Source organism: Triticum aestivum, chromosome 6B, assembly GCF_018294505.1.
Source record: "Triticum aestivum cultivar Chinese Spring chromosome 6B, IWGSC CS RefSeq v2.1, whole genome shotgun sequence".
NCBI lineage: Eukaryota > Viridiplantae > Streptophyta > Magnoliopsida > Poales > Poaceae > Triticum > Triticum aestivum.
The window spans coordinates 106,668,348-106,693,616 of record NC_057810.1 but is presented as its reverse complement, the minus strand read 5'-3'; the positions used below and the strand labels follow the sequence as shown (position 1 = coordinate 106,693,616).

General features: G+C 46.1%; 2 protein-coding genes and 1 long non-coding RNA gene across 10 annotated transcripts; 2 read left to right on the top strand and 1 right to left on the bottom strand.

Annotated features, from left to right (window-relative positions):
• Positions 1 to 232: 232 nt before the first annotated feature.
• LOC123133680 (uncharacterized) lies at positions 233 to 5,968 on the bottom strand. Of its 2 annotated transcripts, none has more exons than XM_044553116.1 (5): positions 5,908 to 5,963; positions 3,044 to 3,204; positions 2,860 to 2,916; positions 1,745 to 1,896; positions 233 to 1,657 (listed from the first exon to the last, which is right to left on the bottom strand). In XM_044553116.1, exons 1-5 carry the CDS (start codon positions 5,942 to 5,944, stop codon positions 1,651 to 1,653), a joined length of 414 nt encoding a protein of 137 aa, XP_044409051.1. In that variant the 5' UTR covers positions 5,945 to 5,963; the 3' UTR covers positions 233 to 1,650. The 2 variants fall into 2 exon arrangements, with proteins under 2 accessions (XP_044409051.1, XP_044409050.1); XM_044553115.1 differs by having other exon boundaries at positions 239 to 1,657; positions 2,860 to 2,919; positions 5,908 to 5,968.
• A 1,656-nt stretch (positions 5,969 to 7,624) lies between these two features.
• LOC123136038 (uncharacterized) lies at positions 7,625 to 11,395 on the top strand. 7 transcript variants are annotated; one of them, XR_006466509.1, is made up of 5 exons: positions 7,625 to 8,046; positions 8,149 to 8,303; positions 9,151 to 9,276; positions 9,394 to 9,510; positions 10,511 to 11,123. XR_006466509.1 is itself a non-coding variant. In XM_044555321.1 (4 exons), the coding sequence occupies exons 2-4, from the start codon at positions 9,435 to 9,437 to the stop codon at positions 10,654 to 10,656; spliced, it is 258 nt and encodes an 85-aa protein (XP_044411256.1). In that variant the 5' UTR covers positions 8,876 to 9,265; positions 9,394 to 9,434; the 3' UTR covers positions 10,657 to 11,123. The 7 variants fall into 7 exon arrangements, 2 of the variants coding, with proteins under 2 accessions (XP_044411256.1, XP_044411255.1); XR_006466508.1 differs by lacking the exon at positions 10,511 to 11,123 and adding an exon at positions 11,368 to 11,395 and having other exon boundaries at positions 7,627 to 8,046; positions 9,151 to 9,265; XR_006466507.1 differs by having other exon boundaries at positions 7,627 to 8,046; positions 9,151 to 9,265; positions 10,579 to 10,941.
• Positions 11,396 to 19,799: 8,404 nt separating this feature from the next.
• On the top strand, positions 19,800 to 20,525 carry LOC123136037 (uncharacterized). The gene is made up of 2 exons (XR_006466505.1): positions 19,800 to 19,878; positions 19,975 to 20,525. It is a non-coding gene; the product is annotated as an uncharacterized lncRNA (long non-coding RNA).
• The last annotated feature ends 4,744 nt before the right edge of the window (positions 20,526 to 25,269 follow it).

Here is a 25,269-nt window from a genome sequence, read left to right as displayed (position 1 = left end):
TGCATCATAAAGGAAAATCAAACCAAACCTGCAAATGGACCTGAAAGTGATCATAATTAGTACCAAACCTGGACTCGTCAGTCAAAATCCTTTGAGTGAGGAGTATCTCTTTGGCATGAGAATCTTGTGCCTCTTTGCCATTCTTTCTTGTCTTCTAATCATATATGGTTTATAATAACAGGTTATGAGGACATCCCTCCTCCATGGAACCTAGCTAGACCACTAATTCCAAAGAAGCCAACACCAAAAATCCCGTCTTTGGAATCTACCTAGACCATTGATCCAAAAAATCAAAAGAAGAATGATACAAAAGCCCTCTTCCTTGCAACCTACCTAGACCACTGATTACAAACAAGCCAGCTAATTGAATTCTCTTTAGTTGTACACTGTTTGATAGCCTAAGTAAGTTTGTTAGCACTATGCTGCTAAAGTAAGTTCTTCGCCAACATATAAAAATTGAAAATGACTAAGAAAAGAATATATGAATATTCTGAATTGGTGTATTGCTAAAGAAAGTTCTATCACATAAATAAAAAGGCCCAGGGAGAAAAAACAGTCATGCTGCAAGTGTAGATTGATTCACACTATTGCTGCATACTTAGTCCACACTATTGGGAACACTCACAGGCGACACCATGATATAAGAAAAAAAAAGTACAAACACTACTACATAATTTCACAGGGCAAGATCTATACAGAAAAGTACATATATGTACATCCTTTCTACAACTTGCGATCTTGTCTTATAAACCTCAATCAAATGAAACCTGACAAATAGAAAACAAAGAGAGGGATATATCTCACCCAGCAAAACAATTGATTCACCACACCAAAATAATTACTTTTCATCTCCATGACAAAGCAGAATTGCCTGAAAAGCTATGTCTATATTTTACACAAGCAACATTGATAAAAGTGGAAGCTCCAGTTCACCTACAATAGACAGATATCCTAACATGGACTAAAAATATATAATACCAAAAGGCTTACCAATCCTTCAATTTTTGAGAAGACTGATAATATACAGAAAGAAACAAAATTTGCGTGGGTGCTATAACTAAAATTATCCAAACTGGTCACCAAAGAGATGGTCAAAGCTCCATATTAAGAAAATCAAGAAAATGCTTGATCTTCAATATGAAAATCAAGAAAATGCTTGATCCTAAAATGCACATTCTAGAAGAACATCTATATGAAGTATGCACCAAATTTTCACCACTGCAACTTCCAGAGAGTTCTGTATCGAAATTAGATAGTATCTGCAGAAGTGCAAATACCGTCTTGGTTGCTGCACGTTCATATGGTCTAGTTGGGCTTGTTAGGGTCAGCATCAAGGTATTTAATATGTCTATCTGAACCCAACATGTATGTAAATGCCACAAGGACTGTTAATTGTGAATTCTTGCTTACCAAACTATCATGATGTCATATTATCACAGCTACAAGGGCTGTTAATTGTGAATTCTTGCTTATCTATGGCTCCTTAACATTGTTTGGTAGTCCATTATGCATCGGGAAACCATATTGAGAGGGAGTCAAGGGCCAAATCATTGAGGGAGTTAACTGTTTTTCCTTAATTGTACTATTAGGAGCACTGTGTAAAACTGGACCACTTCTTGGATGACTCGCGGTTTAAGCATACGGCTCGAATTAGGTCCTGGCAAAAACAGTAGCTTTGTCAACAATCAGAATATCCTAGAAATTTGTTTAGTTATTTGGCCAACAAACCCAAAAAATCATGTACCTTAAATTCCCTTTTCTCTTGCCTGGCCGAAGGTCACTGACCATCACGTGCATCGACCCATTTTTCCTGCAAGCCTCACGAGGATAACAATGTATGGAGTATGCTTGTGCACAACAGGATCTTTGTCGCATATGTCGATCGACCTTGCAAATCTGAGAGTCAATAGCAAGTCAGCAATGAATATTTCCCTAAGAACGAAATAATTATCATGCAACTTGTTCTGCTAATAATCAAGATACAAATATATTCTTACTGCTTGAGTTCAGTCCAGAGATAACATTCCACAAAAACGAACTGATCGTTGGCATTGTCCACTCCATCGATCACGTTGATGCTAACCACATGTACATTACTTGCCTTAACTGAATACTGATCCCACTGTTAACTGAATATTGGCCCTAGTATTAACTAATATGCTAAACTGAATATTGATCCTAGAGATTGCTTGCACACAATCCTTGGAGATTTATACTGGAGTAATACATTTGTCCCTGTGTTTGAGATACGGTGAAACTATAATCACAGAGAATGGTTGAGTGTATTGGAGATACAGTCAAGCATTAATTCACTGGACCATAGAAATACCAGCATCCAGTTTAAATTTCTCAGAAAATGGAGTGCAATTTAGCCTGACCATTAATCTACACATAATGTTGTAGATTAAGCCTCACCGTTAATCTCTACAGAAAATGTTGTAGATTCTCACAAATTATCTTTAAACTTTTAAATTGGTTGCTCTTATGGGCTTTATATGAGAACCAAGTGCTACTACTACTTTTGGAATCTAATGTATATGCATTCTAAATTCAGTTTACTTTAAATCTTCAGTACAGTCGGTGACAAATTCAGTACAGTACTGAGAACATTTAGAACACTAACTTTAATGTACAATCGAAGACAAATCTTCGGTAGTTCAGTTAACCATTAACTTACTGTAACATAGGGGTATTTTACTGTAACCAATATCCAGTGAACCACTAACTTCTGTAACCAGTGACAGACATTAACACTAACTTACTGTACCCACAAGCTTAGTGAATTTTTGACTTCAGTAGTTGGGAACCAACACTGTATAAAAACACAGATTTGACAGTACTCAGGCAGCATACACTAACCATCCTCCTTTGATCTTTCGTCATCTCCCGGTGACCTCCTCTTTTGTCTCCGCCGAGCTGCTGCACGCACACGCAAAGACATGTATGTTAAGACATAGAAAACATGGATCAGAGAGAAAGAGAAGGGGGGAGCATGAGTGTTGAGAAGACATGGGTGAATATGAGGATGGAACGCAGGTGAGACCTGGAGAGGAGGGGGGCTGGATCCGCCGATCCTCCTCGCCTTCTGAAAAAGGCAGAGCGCCTTCCACCGGACGGCTGCACCCAAGGTGACGGCGACATGCTCCTTGTCGAACAAAGCACCGGCAGCTTGGGAATCAGTTGCTCCTGCTCGAGGACGCAGGGCTGCACGGTCGAGCCATAACACAGCAAGGACTCCCATGGAGATAACCAAACTTGAGAATAAACAGAAATTGCTCTACTTTTCTAAGCCAAGAAGGTGCACAATCAGAACCATGATCACGTAGTGTTTTCTCAAACCAATTAACAACAAAGAGTAATCAGCAGCTAGAAGGTGATTCACTAACATAGGATATGCACATGAGAGACTTGTTATAGCATAAATCATGAGACTAAGAGCACCAACATAGATCGATTTTTTGTCCAAAAAGACCACCTACCGAGACGAATTGACAAAAAAGATCACCTTTAGATCAAATAGTCAGAAAAGACCCCCTTAACCGTGCGGCAGGCGCGCCAGGCGACACCTGTCACCTGCCGCCACGGCGCGAGGCGGCACAGTGCAGATTACAGAAATTCCACATTGTGACGGAACGGAGACGGTCCCATGGGCCATGCCGCCGCTGCGTGAGGCGGCCGGTACTGTGCATGGGGCGCGCGACGAGACAGCTCTGGTCAGCTTTGGCGTTTTATGCCGACAGTGCCCGTGTTGGCTCTGGAATCTGCTCGTTGTTCCCTTCTTTATATGAGGCAGCCCGGCTCATTCCTTTGTGCGCTCACTCTCTCCTCTCTGTTCTAAGTAACCTAGCACACTGAGAACTCAATAGCTACTTTAAGTATGATTTTGAACGATTTGAAGGCCGATTCAAAAGATGTTTTAGTTGAACAAAAGATAGACCAAGGTGAGATCTATCCATTTTTGTTGGTTTCATTCGCATGTATATTTTTGTTCTGTTTGATTGGTTCCTAAGTATGTATTCTCTGTTTTTTATATTATTTGACAATGTGGACTCATTTGGAGCTTCTGTGGTAGGATTTGCCGTGCGAAGTGAACTACGAAGGTGAAGATCGAGATATGAGCTTTGCATTACATAAATTTTTTTTGTGCATGCACGGTGGAAATTAGTTAGAGCAACTCCAACGCGACGACCCAAACGGATGACGATTTTGTCTGCCTTTTGTCTGTTTGGGTTGGCCCGGCAGACATCCTCGTCCGCTTTCGCGTTTGGTTCGACGCATGCGCCCAACGCTGGCCAACCCATTTTTATGATGCGCGAAAAAATAGAACACAAATATTTCAAAAATGAAAAACATTAATTAAATATTAATGCCGGCCACAAAGGACGGCGAGAGTTCATGCGTCCACATTTACATTAATTAAAAATTAAAAAAACTAAACTACGAGGTGGCACGTTGCCCAGGGCGTCCTCTTCGTTGTCGTCGGGGCCGGTTGGGTTGATCAACGTCGGTGCGGGGCGACGCCGTGTTCCAGGCGGTGGCGACGTCGTCCGCCGCATGCTCGGATTAAAAACGACCGACCGTCGGCGCTGACGTGTTGGCCCGAGGTGGGCGGTCGTTATAAATTAAGCTGGCCGCGATTCTTGGACGGCCGCTAGATGGGGATGCGGCGGGCACCGAGAAGGTGTGCGAGGCGTCCGCTTCGTGTCCGCGCTGACGCATTTGGGCCGCAAATGGGTCAGCGCGGACACGTTTTGCTAATGGGTCAGCGCGTTGAGCCTCCACTTTTGTCCGCATCGACCCAAACGAACGGCGGCGGAAGAAAATTGCATTTGGTTCTTCGATCTCCATTTTGAGGTGATGACCATGTTCATGCAAGTGCTATTTTGATGCAGTTGATAGAAAAAAAAATCCGTGGCTAACATTTATGTTCATGTGATAATAGGTTGACTCCGTCGATATATTGCCGGTGATATGTTCATGCTGACGGATACTTTTTTAAACTTTTGTGACGCTTAATTTTGTGCAGAACGACATTCATATTGAAGCTAAGGTATAAATAGCGCCGTGTAATATTGTGAACATTTTTTATATTGATGTATTGTTGTGAATGATGTCACCGCTGGTAGGGCTCGAAGTTCGGTTAATATGGTTAATACGATTCGGTTTATTCGGTTTTTTCTAATTTCATTTTATTGAAATGGCCACCGAAATAATCACACAGAAATTAGCAACCGAACCATAATAATCAAAATATATTGGTTCGGTTTATTCGATTAACAGACCAAAAACATCATGCATATGAACGATACCTACAAAAATGGACAGATCTGACCTTGTTCTATCTTTTACTCAACTAAAACATCTTTTGAATCGGCCTTTAAAACGCTCAAAATCGTGTTCAAAGTAGCTATTTGAGCTGTTCTTCTCAATGTGCTAGGTTACTTAGAGCAGAGAGGAGAGGAGTGGGCGCGCAAAGAAATGAGCTTCCAGAGCATACACAGGCAGTGTCGGCATACATAAAACGCGAGAGCTCACCAACTGATAGCCAGCAGAGCTGTCTCATCGCAAGCCGCCGCCTCACACAGTGGCGGCATGGCCCATGGGACCGTCTCCGTTCCGTCGCGGTGTGGAATTCTGTAATCTGCAGCGTGCCGTCTCACACCATGGCGGCAGGGGCTGCCGCCTTGCACCGTGGCGGCAGGTGCCATGTGTCAGCTGGTGCGCCTGCCGTCACGGTCAAGGGGGTCTTTTCTGACTATTTAATTTAGAGGTGGTCTTTTTTGTCAATTTATCTTGGCAGGTGGTCTTTTTGGACAAAAAATTACATAGATCTGCAGATACTCTTTCTAGTCCTCTTCCTAATTTTTTCGTCTGCTAAATCAACATAGAAGAGAAATAGGAGCTTACCCATCTTCTTCTTCCCAACAACTCTGGAGGACTGCATCTCTGCCCCTTAGGATCCACCCCCTGCAAATGACAAAATCAACATATCAAATCACGAGCAGACGAACTGGTAAATCCGTGCGAGAAGGAGAGGGGGGATGGGGAAAGTGGTGAGGGCACTCAGTGGTGGCTTCGCATGGCGGATTGGAAGCTGCTCACCTCAGGTCGTCTTCTTCCCGGAGGTGCAGTAACTCGAGGACCATGGTCCGCCACTCCTTCAGCCGACGGCGACGCCACTAGGCAGATCCGCTGCTCCTCCCAGTGATGAACACGTGATAGAGGAGGAGTAGCGGGGGAGGGGGAGGTGCGCTCCTGCCACTGGGTGGTGGTGGAGGCGGCCAGAGTTGACCTCTCGACGGCGTCTGGCCGGAGTTGCGGGAGAGGGGGTCGTGGGCGGCGGGGCGGGAGGAGCAGCGGATCCGACGCGCCCAGACTTGTAGCAAAACGGATCCGGCAACCGCTGCGTGGCGCCCATCTCCCCGACGCGGGTGCCCGCATCGCCCACGCCTCGGGTAGGTGCCAGCGATGGTGTGGCAGCGATGGACGGGGAGGATGGCTGGCGGCGGCGGCGGGCGGGAGGACGGGAGGAAGAGGCGAGGAGCTGTGCGAGTGCGGGAGAGGCGGCGGCTAGGTCTCCGCCACGGGAGCGGCCGCATTTTATACCCCCCTATGCGAAATGACCAAAATGCCCCGGTGGGGGCACGGTATTTACCTTCAGTTGCAATTGGAATTTTATCCAACGGCCCGCAACGATCTGGTAAATATCCGACGCCTCACGTGAGCCGAGCCCGAGATCCGACGGCCGGAATCGCATCAGGAAAACGATCGAACGGTCCAGAATCCAAACGCACGGGGAGGCTCCATTTTGTTCCAGACTCTAACAATGGGATTCGCGGTTGCGTTTTGAACAATTTATACCTAGTCATTGGGCAAGCTAGGTTCCTTTTTCCAATGGATGTAATACGAGCCTTTTGATGTATTCTTGGACAGGGAGATGTCAGTATTACTGTTGTTGGATAGGAAGACATCACTGCTGGACTGCTGCAGGTACGACCAGCTGTTGGGACAAATATGGAGCGAAAAAGTTGCCAAGGAAAATATGCATGTTCCTTCGGAGATTAGGACAGCCTTTCCACTTCTCAACCTAAAGCGCAGAGGAATTGATTTGGATAGACTTGACGAGAGCGACAGTCATATCTTCCTAAAATGCAAATCTAACTTATAAAGGATGAAGGGGTAGGTAGTCACAACGAAGGCCTCCGGCGCACGGTACCACGCAAGGGAAAAAAGCCCACCGCACCGCGCCGCGCGTGGGGGTGCAGCGCACCAGGCGAGCGGAAAAATGACCGCACCGTGCAGGGTAGAAAACGGCATCTAACCCTAGCCCCGATCCACAACCCCACGCCCCTCGCTCCTCCCTCCCTCGTCCGCCGCCACTCCCTCCCACCTCCTCCTGCGCCCTAGGAGCCCCGCCGCCGACTGCTACTTCTCCACCGCCTCGCCTCTTCCTCCTCCTCGCCTTCCCATCGCTCGGGCGCAGGCTGCTGTGGCCAAGCGCTTCGCGGGCGAACCCGTCTCCACCGCCTGCTCTGGGTTCGCGCGGGACGGGCTCCCCCGCGTGGCCGGCCTCGATGAGCACGACCTCGATCCGGCCTCAGCCGGAGGACCTCGAGCCGAGGAGTGCGGCCTCGATCGAGATTCGGCATGTGGGGTGACGGCGGAGGAGGGGAAAGGAGGGGAGCAGCAACCAACATCTTGGGCGGCGGTGGCTGGACTCCATGAGCTGGCCGGCGACGGTGGCGGTGCTGGATTCGATCTGCAGGTGAGAGAGGGAGGTGTGGCTTCGAATTGGAGAGGGACTCCACCGGCGTCGGCCCGCGCGAGGATTGGTGCCGCTCTCCTCGTAGGCCCTCGCTCCAGGTCGCCGAGGAGGGGCTGTAGCCGAGTCTGCATAGTTGAGGGTAGGGAGGGCTGAGGTGGGAGGGGAAGGAGATGGTCATGGATCTACTCGAGAAGGTGAGAGGACGAAGACAGAGGGGGTGCTCGAGGTGGTCAAGGCGGAGCAGCAGAGGACGGCTCGTCCACGAGCTCAAGTTTAAGGCGGTGAGATCCCTTCCCCATCTCTCATTATCTCTGTTTTTCCACACCAAAACACCCAGCCCCCTGCGTGCGCTTCACCTTTTCCTCCTTGTCATCGCTCAACAGGACGGCGGCCTCAACGGGTGGGTGACGACATCTACACCTGGTTCCACCTTGCTGTGGCAAAATAGGAGGCCATTCGTGCAGTCATGCAGCGGATGGAGTCCTCGGCAGGTGGGTGATGGAGGCTGTAGATGATGCACGATGACGGCTCCCAGCGAGTATCCTTTTCTCTGTAACAGATTTGATTCTTTACGTTTTAGTTTGCATATGCTGGCGATTGCCTTCTATTTGCGCTCAATCGGCGTATGTATGTGTGCCGGTAGAAGTGGGACCAACGACTTCGTTAGGAGCAGTCTATTTTAACTCACACATTCCTTGAACTGAACAAATACATTTGAGTTCTTCCATTTCTGAATTTATGCTTCTGTAATGTCATACCTTCAGTTTAATTTGGGTCAGTATTGACCGGCTCACCAATCGATTAGGTTTAGAACAAATTGTACTGGATCTTTGTTAGGCATCGTCCTGTATATGCATCCAACTATAGCCTATGCCTGACCTTCATGTTTATCTTTTCATGGTCATGGAAAATTTAATGATCAGCGGATTCGTCAAGGCCATGTCCGCGGCATGGCGAGACGCCCGCAAAGCATTGCTTGCTTCCATGCCGACGCGAGCTGCCAGTCCACCCAACTCACGAATAGCCTCGCTGGTCTCCGATCCAGCGCCCACCCTATGGCACAGCTCCACCGTGCTGACTGATGCTGCCTACGCCATGGAAAGGGCAAGTATCTTCTTACCCTTTTATCTCAGCATGTGTCCTAATGTGGTGGATGGACTTGGTAACATTGTTTGCTACGATCGAGGACCCAGCACAGTTTGTTGTCGAGAGACGTGCAGAAAGTCTGATAGTAGTTGTTGTATTCGAGTTGATTTCTATCCCGAGAGCATCAATCTTGGCACACTCTTTGAGAAGCAAACAATATGCTCAACATATCAAATTGTTCATGAATTAAGATTTTACCATGATTACTTTTCCTTAATTTGGAATATCTCTTTTAATAGGGTTCTATTAAATGTGAACATGTTTGCGTCAAGGCTTTGTTGATGGTTGAAGAAGAAATCAAGGTCGCCAAAACTCGGGTGCTGCTGAATTGCTAGATTACTCCACTGCAAAAAAGTAAGAAGAGGGTAACTTCTTTACCAAGTCCAAATAACACTGCATCCTACTTTGGCTGTTGATATCATCCTACTTTGGCGTGCTCTCCCTCTGCATCGGGGTTCTGATGGAGGCGCTTTGTGTGGCAGCGCTGGACAGTGGCAAGAAGGAAGAGCTCGGGCCACCCGCGATGCCAGGCCGCCGGCCCTCCTCCCTCAAGCTCAAGGCGGCGAAGAGATGGTTGAGATGGTGTTGCAGCTCCGCAGGTACCGACTTCTACAACGTCTCTTGCTCTCTCAATTTTCTTGCCTTCCCTGGAATTCAATGGATGAAGAACATGTGTTGAAACTAAATGAGGTTTGGGCTGTGTGATTGCACCTTGTTTGTGTGCCGGCAGGGCAAGAGATTGTTTTTGCTTCAGTTAGGAAAGAAATAATGAAGTGATATTTATTCGATTCTCATCCTTTCACTATTTTGAGTTCTGCTCATGCTTATTACAGCCTGGTGATTAGAGTCAATAGTTTGCTCTTGGGTCTCAAAATAGTTTGCTCTTGGCTCTCAAATACTTCTATTGGTGACTCACTTTCAAAATACAGATTAGATGCTTCACTGAATGTTGTCCCCAAGAAGTGTCGTGCTCTCCTTTGTTCTGAGCTTGTTGTGTGTTGCGCTTGCGTCGCTGCCGTTTTTGTGTCGGTGTTGCTGCCGTGGAGGGCTTGATTTAATGTACTGTATGAACCAAACAGACCCCAAGTCTTTTGACTCTAACCATTCATTTAGCATGTTGACTATGTACTAGGCAACATCTTAATATGTAGAATCTTTTATGACGTTAAATATAAAACAAAGTTGAATGATAATTGTGATTAGTGTATGATCCTGCCAATTCAACTGGCCCTAATAATTAATCATACAGAATTACTTGCATATGTCCTTTCTAATACTACAGTCTATGTGATCCCAGATTGCAATTTTGTTGGGAAATCTCAGCTTTGATTTAGAATACCAACGCTAACAAAATCCTATTTAGTTTCTGCTGTTTTGGAAAGGTTGCCTACTATACCACTATTTTTTATTTAGCTTGGCTTCAATGTTGTATTGCTGATCGTCTATTTACACACCAAAAAACCATATTAGAATGCAGACAATTAAATGATTCTGCCCGTGCTATCAAAGTGGCCTCTCAGACTGAAGAAGGTGCCACTGCTGAAAATATTGTTCAGCCTGCATCCGTGCTAAATGTTCGTGCCTATGCTTAATATGCAGATATCATACCCATTCTGCATAGATCATGCTTGATGTACAATGATCTTTGATAACACCAAATTATACAGGTTGGAGAGGAAACTGAAAGTGCATCTGCTGAGGATCCAAAGAACATGCTTCCTGACCCCTCTAAGACCAAAAGGTGAAAACCCCTCCTATAGAACAAATTAGATTGTTGTGTTAGATTATGGAACGGCTCCTGCTTTGGTATATGCATTTGATCTCTACTTTTTCTAATATAAGTTCTAAGGTTCAGCTATTTTTCTGCTTGCTTCTTGGTCACAACAATTACAAATTTACTGAGTGCGGGTTTGTTACCAGGCTCAATTCCTGTTCTGTACCTCACTGATATATGCAGATTAATCACTTACTCACAAAAAAAACACAGCCTTTTACTATTTAGTTACTCGCTAATAAATTGCAGAATAGATGCCTAAACAGAAATACTACCCTCCCATTTAGGAATTTACGAAGCCTTCCCTTCTTTACAATGAAAAACATTGTTCCCTTTGTATGTTGACTATGTTTTCTCTCTTCACTGATGCGTCTAATGCTGTTTGATCAGACTTTTCTTTCTAGATTCATGAGAGGGTCAGTAAAATATATATGTACCTTCAGCCTTTTTATGTGTATTACCATTTCTTTCCTGTTGCATGCGCCTACCAATTGATTATCTATGGAGTTGGTTTCCTATGTGCTAGGGTTCAATGAGTCTTCTGTTTGTTTATGTTGTCTTGCAATTTTTGTGTCTAATCTTTATGCACTTCCTGTGTATACAACATTCTGAAGATCTAGCCTTTATCACCAGGAACAAAGTTGTTAACGTGTCATTGTTTTTGCTAATTGATCAAATTTAGAACAGGCAATGCCGCCAAGGGAGTTGGCTGAAGGAAATATGCCCTAGAGGCAATAATAAAGTTATTATTTATTTCCTTATTTCATGATAAATGTTTATTATTCATGCTAGAATTGTATTTACCGGAAACATAATACATGTGTGAATATATAGACAAACAAAGTGTCACTAGTATGCCTCTACTTGACTAGCTCGTTAATCAAAGATGGTTATGTTTCCTAACCATGAACAATGAGTTGTTATTTGATTAACGAGGTCACATCATTAGTTGAATGATCTGATTGACATGACCCATTCCATTAGCTTAGCACCCGATCGTTTAGTATGTTGCTATTGCTTTCTTCATAACTTATACATGTTCCTATGACTATGAGATTATGCAACTCCCGTTTACCGGAGGAACACTTTGGGTACTACCAAACGTCACAACGTAACTGGGTGATTATAAAGGAGTACTACAGGTGTCTCCAATGGTCGATGTTGGGTTGGCGTATTTCGAGATTAGGATTTGTCACTCCGATTGTCGGAGAGGTATCTCTGGGCCCTCTCGGTAATACACATCACATAAGCCTTGCAAGCATTACAACTAATATGTTAGTTGTGAGATGATGTATTACGGAACGAGTAAAGAGACTTGCCGGTAACGAGATTGAACTAGGTATTGGATACCGACGATCGAATCTCGGGCAAGTAACATACCGATGACAAAGGGAACAACGTATGTTGTTATGCGGTCTGACCGATAAAGATCTTCGTAGAATATGTAGGAGCCAATATGGGCATCCAGGTCCCGCTATTGGTTATTGACCGGAGACGTGTCTCGGTCATGTCTACATTGTTCTCGAACCCGTAGGGTCCGCACGCTTAAGGTTACGATGACAGTTATATTATGAGTTTACATGTTTTGATGTACCGAAGGAGTTCGGAGTCCCGGATGAGATTGGGGACATGACGAGGAGTCTCGAAATGGTCGAGACGTAAAGATTCATATATTGGATGATATGGTTAGGCCAAGGGGTCAAGCCCATGAGGCTTTAGATCGGTGCAAAAGGAGTTTTGCGGAGTTTAGGGGGCCAAATGCCGGAGACCCTGGCGTCTGGCCCTGGGCCAGACGCCGAGGCCCATGGCGTCTGGGCCAGACGCCAAGGATTGTGGCGTTTGGTCCTGGAGTCCGAGTGGGACTCTTGCCTTTCGGTAAAAACCGACTTTGAGGAGGCTTTTGCTCCAAGTTTCGACCCCGGGGCTCAACATATAAATAGAGGGGCAGGGCTAGCACCAAAAAAACAACAATTGATCCCTTGGATCTCTTAGCCGTGTGCGGTGCCCCCCTCCACCATAGTCCACCTCGATAATATCGTAGCGGTGCTTAGGCGAAGCCCTGCGACGGTAGAACATCAAGATCGTCACCACGCCGTCGTGCTGACGGAACTCTCCCTCGACACTCGGCTGGATCGGAGTTCGAGGGACGTCATCGAGCTGAACGTGTGCTAGAACTCGGAGGTGCCGTAGTTTCGGTGCTTGATCGGTCGGGCCGTGAAGACGTACGACTATATCAACTGCGTTGTGCTAACGCTTCCGCTTACGGTCTACAAGGGTATGTAGACAACACTCTCCCCTCTCGTTGCTATGCATCACATGATCTTGCGTGTGCGTAGGAAATTTTTTGAAATTACTACGAAACCCAACAGTGGCATCCAAGCCTAGGTTATTTATGTTGATGTTATATGCACGAGTAGAACACAAGTGAGTTGTGGACGATACAAGTCATACTGCCTACCAGCATGTCATACTTTGGTTCGGCGGTATTATTGGACGAGACGACCCGGACCAACCTTACGCGTACGCTTACGCGAGACCGGTTCCCTCGACGTGCTTTGCACATAGATGGCTTGCGGGCATCTGTCTCTCCAACTTTAGTTGAACCGAGTGTGGCTACGCCCGGTCCTTGCGAAGGTTAAAACGGAGTCTATTTGACAAACTATCGTTGTGGTTTTGATGCGTAGGTGAGATTGGTTCTTACTTAAGCCCGTAGCAGCCACGTAAAACATGCAACAACAAAGTAGAGGACGTCTAACTTGTTTTTGCAGGGCATGTTGTGATGTGATATGGTCAAGGCATGATGCTGAATTTTATTGTATGAGATGATCATGTTTTGTAACCAAGTTATCGGCAACTGGCAGGAGCCATATGGTTGTCGCTTTATTGTATGCAATGCAATCGCGATGTAATGCTTTACTTTATCACTAAGCGGTAGCGATAGTCGTGGAAGCATAAGATTGGCGAGACGACAACGATGCTACGATGGAGATCAAGGTGTCGCGCCGGTGACGATGGTGATCATGACGGTGCTTCGGAGATGGAGATCACAAGCACAAGATGATGATGGCCATATCATATCACTTATATTGATTGCATGTGATGTTTATCTTTTTATGCATCTTATCTTGCTTTGATTGATGGTAGCATTATAAGATGATCTCTCACTAAATTATCAAGAAGTGTTCTCCCTGAGTATGCACCGTTGCGAAAGTTCTTCGTGCTGAGACACCACGTGATGATCGGGTGTGATAGGCTCTACGTTCAAATACAACGGGTGCAAAACAGTTGTGCACGCAGAATACTCAGGTTAAACTTGACGAGCCTAGCATATGCAGATATGGCCTCGGAACACGGAGACCGAAAGGTCGAGCGTGAATCATATAGTAGATATGATCAACATAGTGATGTTCACCATTGAAACTACTCCATCTCACGTGATGATCGGACATGGTTTAGTTGATTTGGATCACGTGATCACTTAGAGGATTAGAGGGATGTCTGTCTAAGTGGGAGTTCTTAAGTAATATGATTAATTGAACTTAAATTTATCATGAACTTAGTCCTGGTAGTATTTTGCAAATTATAGATCAATAGCTCGCGTTGTTGCTTCCCTGTGTTTATTTTGATATGTTCCTAGAGAAAATTGTGTTGAAAGATGTTAGTAGCAATGATGCGGATTGGATCCGTGATCTGAGGATTATCCTCATTGCTGCACAGAAGAATTATGTCCTTGATGCACCGCTAGGTGACAGACCTATTGCAGGAGCAGATGCAAACGTTATGAACGTTTAGCTAGCTCAATATGATGACTACTTGATAGTTTAAGTGCACCATGCTTAACGGCTTAGAATCGGGACTTCAAAGACGTTTTGAACGTCATGGACCATATGAGATGTTCCAGGAGTTGAAGTTAATATTTCAAGCAAATACCCGAGTTGTGAGATATGAAGTCTCCAACAAGTTCTATAGCTAAAAGATGGAGGAGAATCGCTCAACTAGTGAGCATGTGCTCAGATTGTCTGGGTACTACAATCGCTTGAATCAAGTGGGAGTTAATCTTCCAGATAAGATAGTGATTGACAGAATTCTCTAGTCACCATCACCAAGTTAGTAGAACTTCGTGATGAACTATAATATGCAAGGGATAACGGAAACAACTCCCAAGCTCTTCGTGATGATGAAATCAATGAAGGTAGAAATCAAGAAAAACATCAAGTGTTGATGGTTGATAAGACCACTAGTTTCAAGAAAAGGGCAAAGGGAAGAAGGGGAACTTCAAGAAGAACGGCAAGCAAGTTGCTGCTCAAGTGAAGAAGCCCAAGTCTGGTCCTAAGCCTGAGACTAAGTGCTTCTACTGCAAAGGGACTGGTCACCGGAAACGGAATCACCCCAAGTGATTGGCGGATAAGAAGGATGGCAAAGTGAACATAAGTATATTTGATATACATGTTATTGATGTGTACTTTACTAGTGTTTATAGCAAACCCTAAGTATTTGATACTAGTTCAGTTGCTAAGATTAGTAACTCGAAACGGGAGTTGCAGAATAAACAGAGACTAGTTAAGGGTGAAGTGACGATGTGTGTTGGAAGTGGTTCCAAGATTGATATGATCATCATCGCACACTCCCTATAATTTCGGGATTAGTGTTGAAACTAAATAAGTGTTATTTGGTGAGCATGAATATGATTTGATCATGTTTATTGTAATACGGTTATTCATTTAAGTAAAAGAATAAATTGTTGTTCTGTTTACATGAATAAAACTTTATATGGTTACACACCCAATGAAAATAGTTCATTGGATCTCGATCTTAGTGATACACATATTCATAATATTGAAACCAAAAGATGTAAAGTTAATAATGATAGTGCAACTTATTTATGGCACTGCCGTTTAGGTCATATTGGTGTAAAGCGCATGAAGAAACTCCATGCTGATGGGATTTTGGAATCACTTGATTATGAATCACTTGATGCTTGCGAACCATGCCTTATGGGCAAGATGACTAAAACGCCGTTCTCCGGAACAATGAAGCAAGCAACAGATTTGTTGGAAATCATACATACCGATGTATGTGGTCCGATGAAAGGCTTACAGCAGGTATCATTATTTTCTGACCTTCACAAGATGATTTGAGCAGATATGGGGATATCTACTTGATGAAACATAAGTCTGAAATAATTGAAAGGTTCAAAGAATTTCAGAGTGAAGTGGAAAAATCATCGTAACAAGAAAAATAAAGTTTCTGCGATCTGATCACGGAGACGAATATTTGAGTTACGAGTTTGGTCTTCAATTAAAACAATGTGGAATAGTTTCATAGCTCACGCCACCTGGAACACCACAATGTTATGGTGTGTCCGAACGTCGTAACCGCGCTTTATTGGATATGGTGCGATCTATGATGTCTCTTATTGATTTACCATTGTCGTTTTGGGGTTATGCATTAGAGACAGCTGCATTCACGTTAAAAGGGCACCATCTAAATCCGTTGAGACGACACTATATGAACTGTGGTTTAGCAAGAAACCCAAGTTGTCGTTTCTTAAAGTTTGGGGCTGCGATGCTTATGTGAAAAAGTTTCATCCTGATAAGCTCGAACCCAAATCGGAGAAGTGCGTCTTCATAGAATACCCAAAGGAAATTGTTGGGTACACCTTCTATCACAGATCCGGAGGCAAGATATTCGTTGCTAAAAATGGATCCTTTCTGGAGAAGGAGTTTCTCTCGAAAGAAGTGAGTGGGAGGAAAGTAGAACTTGATGAGGTAACTGTACCTGCTCCCTTATTGGAAAGTAGTTCATCACAGAAATCAGTTCCTGTGACAAATACACCAATTAGTGAGGAAGCTAATGATATTGATCATAAAACTTCAGATCAAGTTACTACAGAACCTCGTAGGTCTTCCAGAGTAAGATCTGCACCAGAGTGGTGTAGTAATCATGTTCTGGAAGTCATGTTACTAGACCATGATGAACCTACGAACTATGAGGAAGCGATGATGAGCCCAGATTCCGCGAGATGGCTTGAGGCCATAAAATCTGAGATATGATCCATGTATGACAACAAAGTATGGACTTTGATTGACTTGCTCGATGATCAGCAAAGCCATGTTAAATAAATGGATCTTCAAGAGGAAGACGGACACTGATAGTAGTGTTACTATCTACCAAGCTCGACTTGTTGCAAAAGTTTTTCAACAAGTTCAAGGTGTTGAATACGATGAGGTTTTCTCACTCGTATCGATGCTTAAGTCTATCTGAATCATGTTAGCAATTGCCACATTTTATGAAATCTGGCAAATGGATGTCAAAACTGCATTCCTTAATGGATTTATTAAAGAAGAGTTGTATATGATGCAACCAGAAGGTTTTGTCAATCCTAAAGGTGCTAACAAAATGTGCAAGCTCCAGCGATCCATCTATGGACTGGTGCAAGCATCTCGGAGTTGGAATATACGCTTTGATAAGTTGATCAAAGCATATAGTTTTATATGGACTTACGATGAAGCCTGTATTTACAATAAAGTGAGTGGGAGCACTACAGCCTTTCTGATTAGTATATGTGAGTGACATATTGTTGATCAGAAATGATGTAGAATTTTTCTGCAAAGCATAAAGGAGTGTTTTAAAGGAGTTCTTTAAAAGGAAAAGACCTCAGTAAAAAGCTACTTATATATTGAGCATCAAGATCTATTGAGATAGATCAAGACGCTTGATAAGATTTTCAATGAGTACATACCTTGGCAAGATTTTGAAATAGTTCAAAATGGAACAGTTAAAGAAAGAGTTCTTGCCTGTGTTGCAAAGGTATGAAATTGAGTAAGACTCAAATCCCGACCACAGCAGAAAATAGAAAGAGAATGAAAAGTCATTCCCTATGCCTCAGTCATAGGTTCTATAAAGTATGCTATGCTTTGTACCAGACCTATTGTATACCTTGCTCTGTATTTGGCAAGGGAGTACAATAGTGATCTAGGAGTAGATCACTGGACATTGGTCAAGAATATCCTTAGTAAGGACTAAGGAGATGTTTCTCGATTATGGAGGTGATAAAAGAGTTTGTTGTAAAAGTTACATCAGTGCAAACTTTTACACTGATCCAGATGACTCTAAGTCTCAATCTGGATACATATTGAAAGTGGGAGCGATTAGCTAGAGTAGCTCCGTACAGAGCATTGTAGACATAGAATATTTGCAAAATACATACGGCTCTGAATGTGACAGACCCGTTGACTAAGCTTCTCTCACGAGCAAAACATGATCACACCTTAGTACTCTTTGGGTGTTAATCACATAAGCGATGTGAACTAGATTATTGACTCTAGTAAACCCTTTGGGTGTTGGTCACATGACGATGTGAACTATGGGTGTTAATCATATACAAATATGAATATTGGTGTTAAATCACATGGCGATGTGAACTAGATTATTGACTCTAGTGCAAGTGGGAGACTGAAGGAAATATGCCCTAGAGGCAATAATAAAGTTATTATTTATTTCCTTATTTCATGATAAATGTTTATTATTCATGCTAGAATTGTATTTACCGGAAACATAATACATGTGTGAATATATAGACAAACAAAGTGTCACTAGTATGCCTCTACTTGACTAGCTCGTTAATCAAAGATGGTTATGTTTCCTAACCATGAACAATGAGTTGTTATTTGATTAACGAGGTCACATCATTAGTTGAATGATCTGATTGACATGACCCATTCCATTAGCTTAGCACCCGATCGTTTAGTATGTTGCTATTGCTTTCTTCATAACTTATACATGTTCCTATGACTATGAGATTATGCAACTCCCGTTTACCGGAGGAACACTTTGGGTACTACCAAACGTCACAACGTAACTGGGTGATTATAAAGGAGTACTACAGGTGTCTCCAATGGTCGATGTTGGGTTGGCGTATTTCGAGATTAGGATTTGTCACTCCGATTGTCGGAGAGGTATCTCTGGGCCCTCTCGGTAATACACATCACATAAGCCTTGCAAGCATTACAACTAATATGTTAGTTGTGAGATGATGTATTACGGAACGAGTAAAGAGACTTGCCGGTAACGAGATTGAACTAGGTATTGGATACCGACGATCGAATCTCGGGCAAGTAACATACCGATGACAAAGGGAACAACGTATGTTGTTATGCGGTCTGACCGATAAAGATCTTCGTAGAATATGTAGGAGCCAATATGGGCATCCAGGTCCCGCTATTGGTTATTGACCGGAGACGTGTCTCGGTCATGTCTACATTGTTCTCGAACCCGTAGGGTCCGCACGCTTAAGGTTACGATGACAGTTATATTATGAGTTTACATGTTTTGATGTACCGAAGGAGTTCGGAGTCCCGGATGAGATTGGGGACATGACGAGGAGTCTCGAAATGGTCGAGACGTAAAGATTCATATATTGGATGATATGGTTAGGCCAAGGGGTCAAGCCCATGAGGCTTTAGATCGGTGCAAAAGGAGTTTTGCGGAGTTCAGGGGGCCAAACGCCAGAGACCCTGGCGTTTGGCCCTGGGCCAGACGCCGAGGCCCATGGCGTCTGGGCCAGACGCCAAGGATTGTGGCGTTTGGTCCTGGAGTCCGAGTGGGACTCTTGCCTTTCGGTAAAAACCGACTTTGAGGAGGCTTTTGCTCCAAGTTTCGACCCCGGGGCTCAACATATAAATAGAGGGGCAGGGCTAGCACCAAAAAAACAACAATTGATCCCTTGGATCTCTTAGCCGTGTGCGGTGCCCCCCTCCACCATAGTCCACCTCGATAATATCGTAGCGGTGCTTAGGCGAAGGCCTGCGACGGTAGAACATCAAGATCGTCACCACGCCGTCGTGCTGACGGAACTCTCCCTCGACACTCGGCTGGATCGGAGTTCGAGGGACGTCATCGAGCTGAACGTGTGCTAGAACTCGGAGGTGCCGTAGTTTCGGTGCTTGATCGGTCAGGCCGTGAAGACTTACGACTACATCAACCGCGTTGTGCTAACGCTTCCGCTTACGGTCTACAAGGGTATGTAGACAACACTCTCCCCTCTCGTTGCTATGCATCACATGATCTTGCGTGTGCGTAGGAAAATTTTTAAAATTACTACGAAACCCAACATTGGCGCACCAAAGAAAGCGAGGCAGTAGTTCTTCCATGGAGCACTTCTTCCATGCCGTTATCTAGATATGTACATACGGTACGACTAAGGTTTCTTTGGTTCTACTTATTCTGCAACTGTGATTAATGGTATGGTGCAGTATGCTAATAACTGTAATATCTCTTCTTTGTCAAGGTATCTTCTATATTCTGCTTGCTTATCAAGCGAAGTCTACGCTGGAAGGGTATCATGCTGACCATTTAATTGAATTTCTCTTACAGAAACCAATATTAATTTATTCAGAGAACATCCTTATTTTTATTTGTGAGATAATTAAAAAAGATGTTTATCTTTCCGAGCGACATCGGACATCCTATAATTTTGAGCACCGCCTCGAAGCAACCAGAAATAGTTTCTGGTAGACTTTGGTCAATGTATCCTGGCCTGCATGCTTTGGTTGTTACGAAAACAGCCACCTTTTGTTTCGCATCAATGAGACCAATATCTTTCCCCTTTCGGAGAACTCCGAGCAAGCTATATATAAACTTTAGTCTTCCCCTGCTGCTTCTATGGTGAAAAGTACTGTGTAATGTAGTCTATCATCTTTAGATTATATTGTTCTCTTTGTAGTGAAAAGCGGTTTATCACCGCTTATTGTATATATATGTGAAGAACTCTTCTGCTACTGTTTCCTGAAAACTATGACTCAAGAAACAAGCTTCCTTTTATGCATGCTTTTGCTTCAATGCTTTCATCAGAGCTTCCCCCTGATCACGTCTTCCGATCACAGTGTATGCAATAAATTAAAAGCAATTACATTCCTGTTTATTTTACAAACGCTCTTCAACAACAATTACATCTGCAGAAAGTCAAGATTACTTTCCTACATGACTTAGTGCATCGTTTTCAATCTTATGTGCTCACTACATATAGTATATGAGCTATTCTTTTCATGCAACAAATATATTAATGCATTCTCTCACAATAATTGGCTTACATTCGGCCTTTGCGCCATTGGCGCAACGAGTCATCTAGTATATGAAAACAGCGTGGAGAGAAGCCAACCTGGAGCGTGTCGTGACATCTTACTTAGCTCTGCTGGTGCTTTGCAGATTTGGTGTTGCCGTAAGGATGTAATTTCCGAGCATAAGCTGCGCGTTTCTCCTTTACAGACTGTTCATAAAGCCGCTGCGTTGCTCTTGCAGTGGTTGCCTCTCTTATACAGGCAAAGCGTAAAGACGCGCTGATGGTGTTGAAAGGAAAGCTTCAGTCCTTATGTTTTGTGAGTCTTTGTTGCGCCTGCGTGCGCCGGAGGCGGATGCTTGATGCAAGTGTGCCTGGGAACCCTGTATGTGTCTTGGATGTTTGGTTCTCTCGGGCCTTCGTTGGTCTGTAAGAGTTGACGTTGGGTACCCGCTTATTGCCCAAGCTTAAACCTTTGCTTTTTATAAAGGAGGGCCTGATGGCCTTTCTTCTAAAAAGTGCTTTGCAAATTGTGGATTCTTTGCTGCAGCCGGAGACTAATGTCTCCTTGCACTCCGTTCCCCTTCTGTGGAATCTTTGGAAGTCGCGCAATGCTGTCGTTGCTGGAGTGCCTGGCTCCTCTGCCTGGCTCCTCTGCCTGCTGCGGTCTCCACTTCAGCACTGCGCTAGGTAATTGAGTTTACTAATCATCTTTTTTATCGAGCATAATAGTTCTTATGCCCTTGTACATAGGAGTATGAAACAATGTATATATCTTTTGCAGGAGCAGGCAAACTGGTATCATTATGTACTGATCACTGTATAAAACAATGTATTGATCAGGAGCCATCTGAAGATTTTCTGAAGATCAACATCGATGGCTCCTGCCAGGAGACAAGTACAGGGGCTGCTGGGGCTTCTGCGCCCGTGGTCCATCTAGGGATGTAAATGGCAAATAGATGGTGTCTGCAAGTCCCGTTTAGTTAGCTTTACCTAGCTCTATAGTTCATTTTTGCAGAAAATAAAATAAAATTTTAAATTGTTCGATTATATAGTGGGTTTAAACGGGATTAAATGGGACCCGGTTGACATCCCTGGGTCCATCTGCCAGGCTCCCGTCTAATTCATCGTTTGCTCGATGCTCTCCACGTGGACATGATGACCTGCCTGAGGGCAATTGAGTTTGCGGTTGAAGTTGGAATGGGTTGCATCATTACGGACACGGATGCTTATGTGCTCCTGGTCGCTCTCCAGTCAAACGAATATGATGCATCACGCCATGGCGGCGAAATACCTCTCTGTTCTATAGATTTATTTTGATTTCGAGATCCTGCAGTGTAAGCACGTGCGTAATTTGGCAGCTCATGCCTTAGCTACCCGTGGAGCTCATATGGCTCCTGGTGCTACCTTGTAGGGGCACGATCATATATACTTCCTCCGTTCCAAATTACTCGTCGCTGAAATGGATGCATCTAGAACTAAAATACATGTAGATACATCCATACGTGCGACAAGTAATTCTGAACGGAGGGAGTAATAGTTTCAGAAAGCATATCACCGTACCATCTCCGCAACGGAAATGCATCACTCAGTCGGAATGCATATCACCGTATAAGATTCAGTATTATTTGAATCTTTTGTTTACAAAACATGCAGCGGATCTGTTGCGGTTTTTTAGTTTAGGGTTCAGACAAATCTACGCGAAGTAGTTGATGTCTTTGTGTTGCGAATTCAGGGCCCTCTTCCGCGTGATATCCAGCTCTGCTTGCTTCCTTCTGTTGGAAAGTTTGTTCTGTCTCCGACGTATCTAGCATACGCATACCCGAGCAAGTTTGCAACATGCTCAGAGAGGAACATGCAGAAACCAGAAAGGTCGAGCATACTAGAGTTCTGAATCCAGCGAAGCACAAGTGTCAATACAGGTAGAATGGCGTTTGATTTTTGGAGCGAGATCCACTTCGCACACACACCCTGAATTCCCTCTGCCTCCCAAGCCGAACCCATGAACATGAAAATAGATACACTCAAAATGTCCATGAGCTAGGAAAGCCTACGCGAGAAGGGAGAAGAGGCTTGGGTGTTGCCTTGTATTGGCTCCTAGTGCCACCTTGTATTGGCACGATCAGCTCTCTGACTTTATATCTTCTCATCTCATGTAGTGGCCAGCGATTTGGTGGTGTTAGAAGGGAGAGAGAGGATTGGTGGAATAGTTCAATGTATTGCTTGAGCCTCGTGGGCATATATATAGGAGTACATGATCTGCGTGGAGTACAAGGCAAGCCAGAATATTTTCTAGTCTAACCTATGTTTCCAAATACAATCACGTTACTCAACATCCCCCCGCAGTCACAACGGTAGAGACGCAGACGGTGAGACTAGAGAAGAATCCAAAGGCAAGCCGACGGACCCCCCCCCCCCCACACACACACACAGTCGTAACAGTCGGCGCATCGCGAAGTCGTGGCTGGAGTGGAAACCAACAAGGTTGCTCAAGCAGGCGGTAGCCCTTTGTGCCGTTTGTCGATGTAGCCAAGAGCGTGGGTGATGGAGCCGTGGTCGAGGTAGCCGTGCGAAGAATGCCGTGGTCGATGTCGAGTCGGGGTGGCCGGTGTCGAGGAAGTCACCGTGGAGCCGTGGCCGCAAGAGAGCGTCGAGTTAGCATGTGCGCAGTTGTGTCGAAGTAGGGGTGTGCCGGGAAGAAAATGTTGTCGACGACGTGTCGCGGCGGGTTTGCCAAGCCCGGGAACACATCGTGGACGAAGGTACGCACCGGTGTTGCCAGCACCGGGCATGCGTAGACGGACGAAGACGAAGTTGACGAAGCGCCGACCAGGCTTGCCAGGCCCGGAGACACGTCGTGGATGAAGGCACGCATCGGTGTTGTCAGGACCGGGCATGCGTAGATGAGGGACCTGCACGAGCTGTACGCCATGTCAGAGAAGTCGGAGGGGCCAGCAGAGAAGAACTCGACGACGATTGCGGCGTCCATCGGTGCGGGGCCGATGTCACCAACGGTGGTCGGAGTAGACGAAGTGGTCATGGTAGATGACGGCGACGCTGGCAACGGGCTGGTGCTTGGACGAAGACGAAGGGGGTGGACGGGCGGCAGCGGCGGCTACGAAGGTAGCGGTCAAAGAAGAGCAGCGGCGGCGACGGCTAGGTTAGGAGTGCGGTGGTGGTGCTCGAAGTAGGCAAAGAACCCTGACAGCGTGACGAAGACCGGCGCGGACGGTGGCGTTCCCGCGCCAAGGGAGACGGCGCGGCGCATACCACAGGAGGTCGACGCGCGGTGACGACGGAGTGGGCCGCGGGCCGTGGCGCTATGGCCCGAAGGGGCGACGCAGCGGCGGCGGGTAGGTCAGGGTGATGGCAGGACCTCGGGGCGGCAGCGGGAACTGCGGGCCGCGGTGCTACAGCCCGAACGGGCCGACGCAATGGCGGAGCGCGGGTCGGTGCAACCGCGGGGACGCCCTCGGGGCAGCGGCAGGGACCACGTATCGCGACACTACGACCTAAAGGGGCGACGCAGCGGCGACGCACGAGTCGATGCAGCCGTGAGGAGAACCACGGGGCGGCGGCGCTGCGGCCCGACGGGGCGACGCAGCGGCAGTCGTATGCTCGATCGGCGGAGAGGCGCGCGGTACTCGGGATGATCTTCATGGGACCTGTGGAGGCGCGCGTCACCAACGGGCCAGGTCGGTCGCGCGACGTAGAGGAGACGGATCGCGGCAGCGAGCGGGTGATCAAGCCGATCGCGCACGAGGTCGGTGACGCCGCTCGGTGGAGGAGTGGTGGTGGCGCAGTCCGGGATGAGGCCGACGACGACGGACGGCGTGGGACGTCATGCGGATGAGCTTTTCAGCACCGGCACCCGAGCTACCAAAGCAGCGCCGGTGCCCGGGCAGTGAGGCCCGAGCGACCAACATAGTAGCGAGGCCTGAGCTGAGGTAACCAATGAGTCTGACGCAGTCATCCCAACACAATCGAGGACGAGGCCGGTGAGGTAGACCGCCGGGCCGCCGTGCAAACACGACGGAGGCGGGTGACGTGGATCGATGGGCGGGCCGGCGCGCGACGACTATGATTGGCCGTCGCATAGCGCGGGGCCGCCGGGTCGGGGCGATGCAGGTGTCCCGGTCGGAGCAGGGTGGTGACGGCCAGCGTAGGGCGACGGGCGGACCGACGCGCGGACGACGGCTGGCCCGGACTGTCCGCATCGGCGCGGATGGCCGCCGGGTCGGAGGAGAGGCCGGCTGGTCGCGCTGGGGTTGGAGTAGAGGCGCATGGGGGTCGACGGCGGCGGCGGATGACGCAAACCGATCAAAATTATATCGAAAAATCAAAAAGAAAAATGCCGATCAAAACAACCGGCGAGAGAGCGAAAAAACCTGGAGCAAGGGCTCGGGAAAAAGACTCTTTTGGGCAGCCGGCCAACACGGCCGGCGGACGAACCCTAGATACGGGTGGCGCGGTCCCCGGTGGCGGTCATGGAGGCCGACCGCCTCGGGGGCGGCGCGCGGTTGTGGA

What these genes read in the sequence shown, in the direction of transcription:
- LOC123133680 (XM_044553115.1), bottom strand. Translation starts at nt 5,944, where the DNA reads ATGCAGTCCTCCAGAGTTGTTGGGAAGAAGAAGATGG. An exon ending in TGTTGGGAAGAAGAAGATGG is followed by an intron (nt 3,205 to 5,907) that starts GTAAGCTCCTAT and finishes TCGACCGTGCAG; the next exon opens with CCCTGCGTCCTCGAGCAGGA. An exon ending in CCAGCCCCCCTCCTCTCCAG is followed by an intron (nt 2,920 to 3,043) that starts GTCTCACCTGCG and finishes GTGTGCGTGCAG; the next exon opens with CAGCTCGGCGGAGACAAAAG.
- LOC123136038 (XM_044555320.1), top strand. Translation starts at nt 9,372, where the DNA reads ATGGAGGCGCTTTGTGTGGCAGCGCTGGACAGTGGCAAGAAGGAAGAG. An exon ending in ATGGTGTTGCAGCTCCGCAG is followed by an intron (nt 9,511 to 10,381) that starts GTACCGACTTCT and finishes AAACCATATTAG; the next exon opens with AATGCAGACAATTAAATGAT. An exon ending in AGCCTGCATCCGTGCTAAAT is followed by an intron (nt 10,486 to 10,578) that starts GTTCGTGCCTAT and finishes CAAATTATACAG; the next exon opens with GTTGGAGAGGAAACTGAAAG.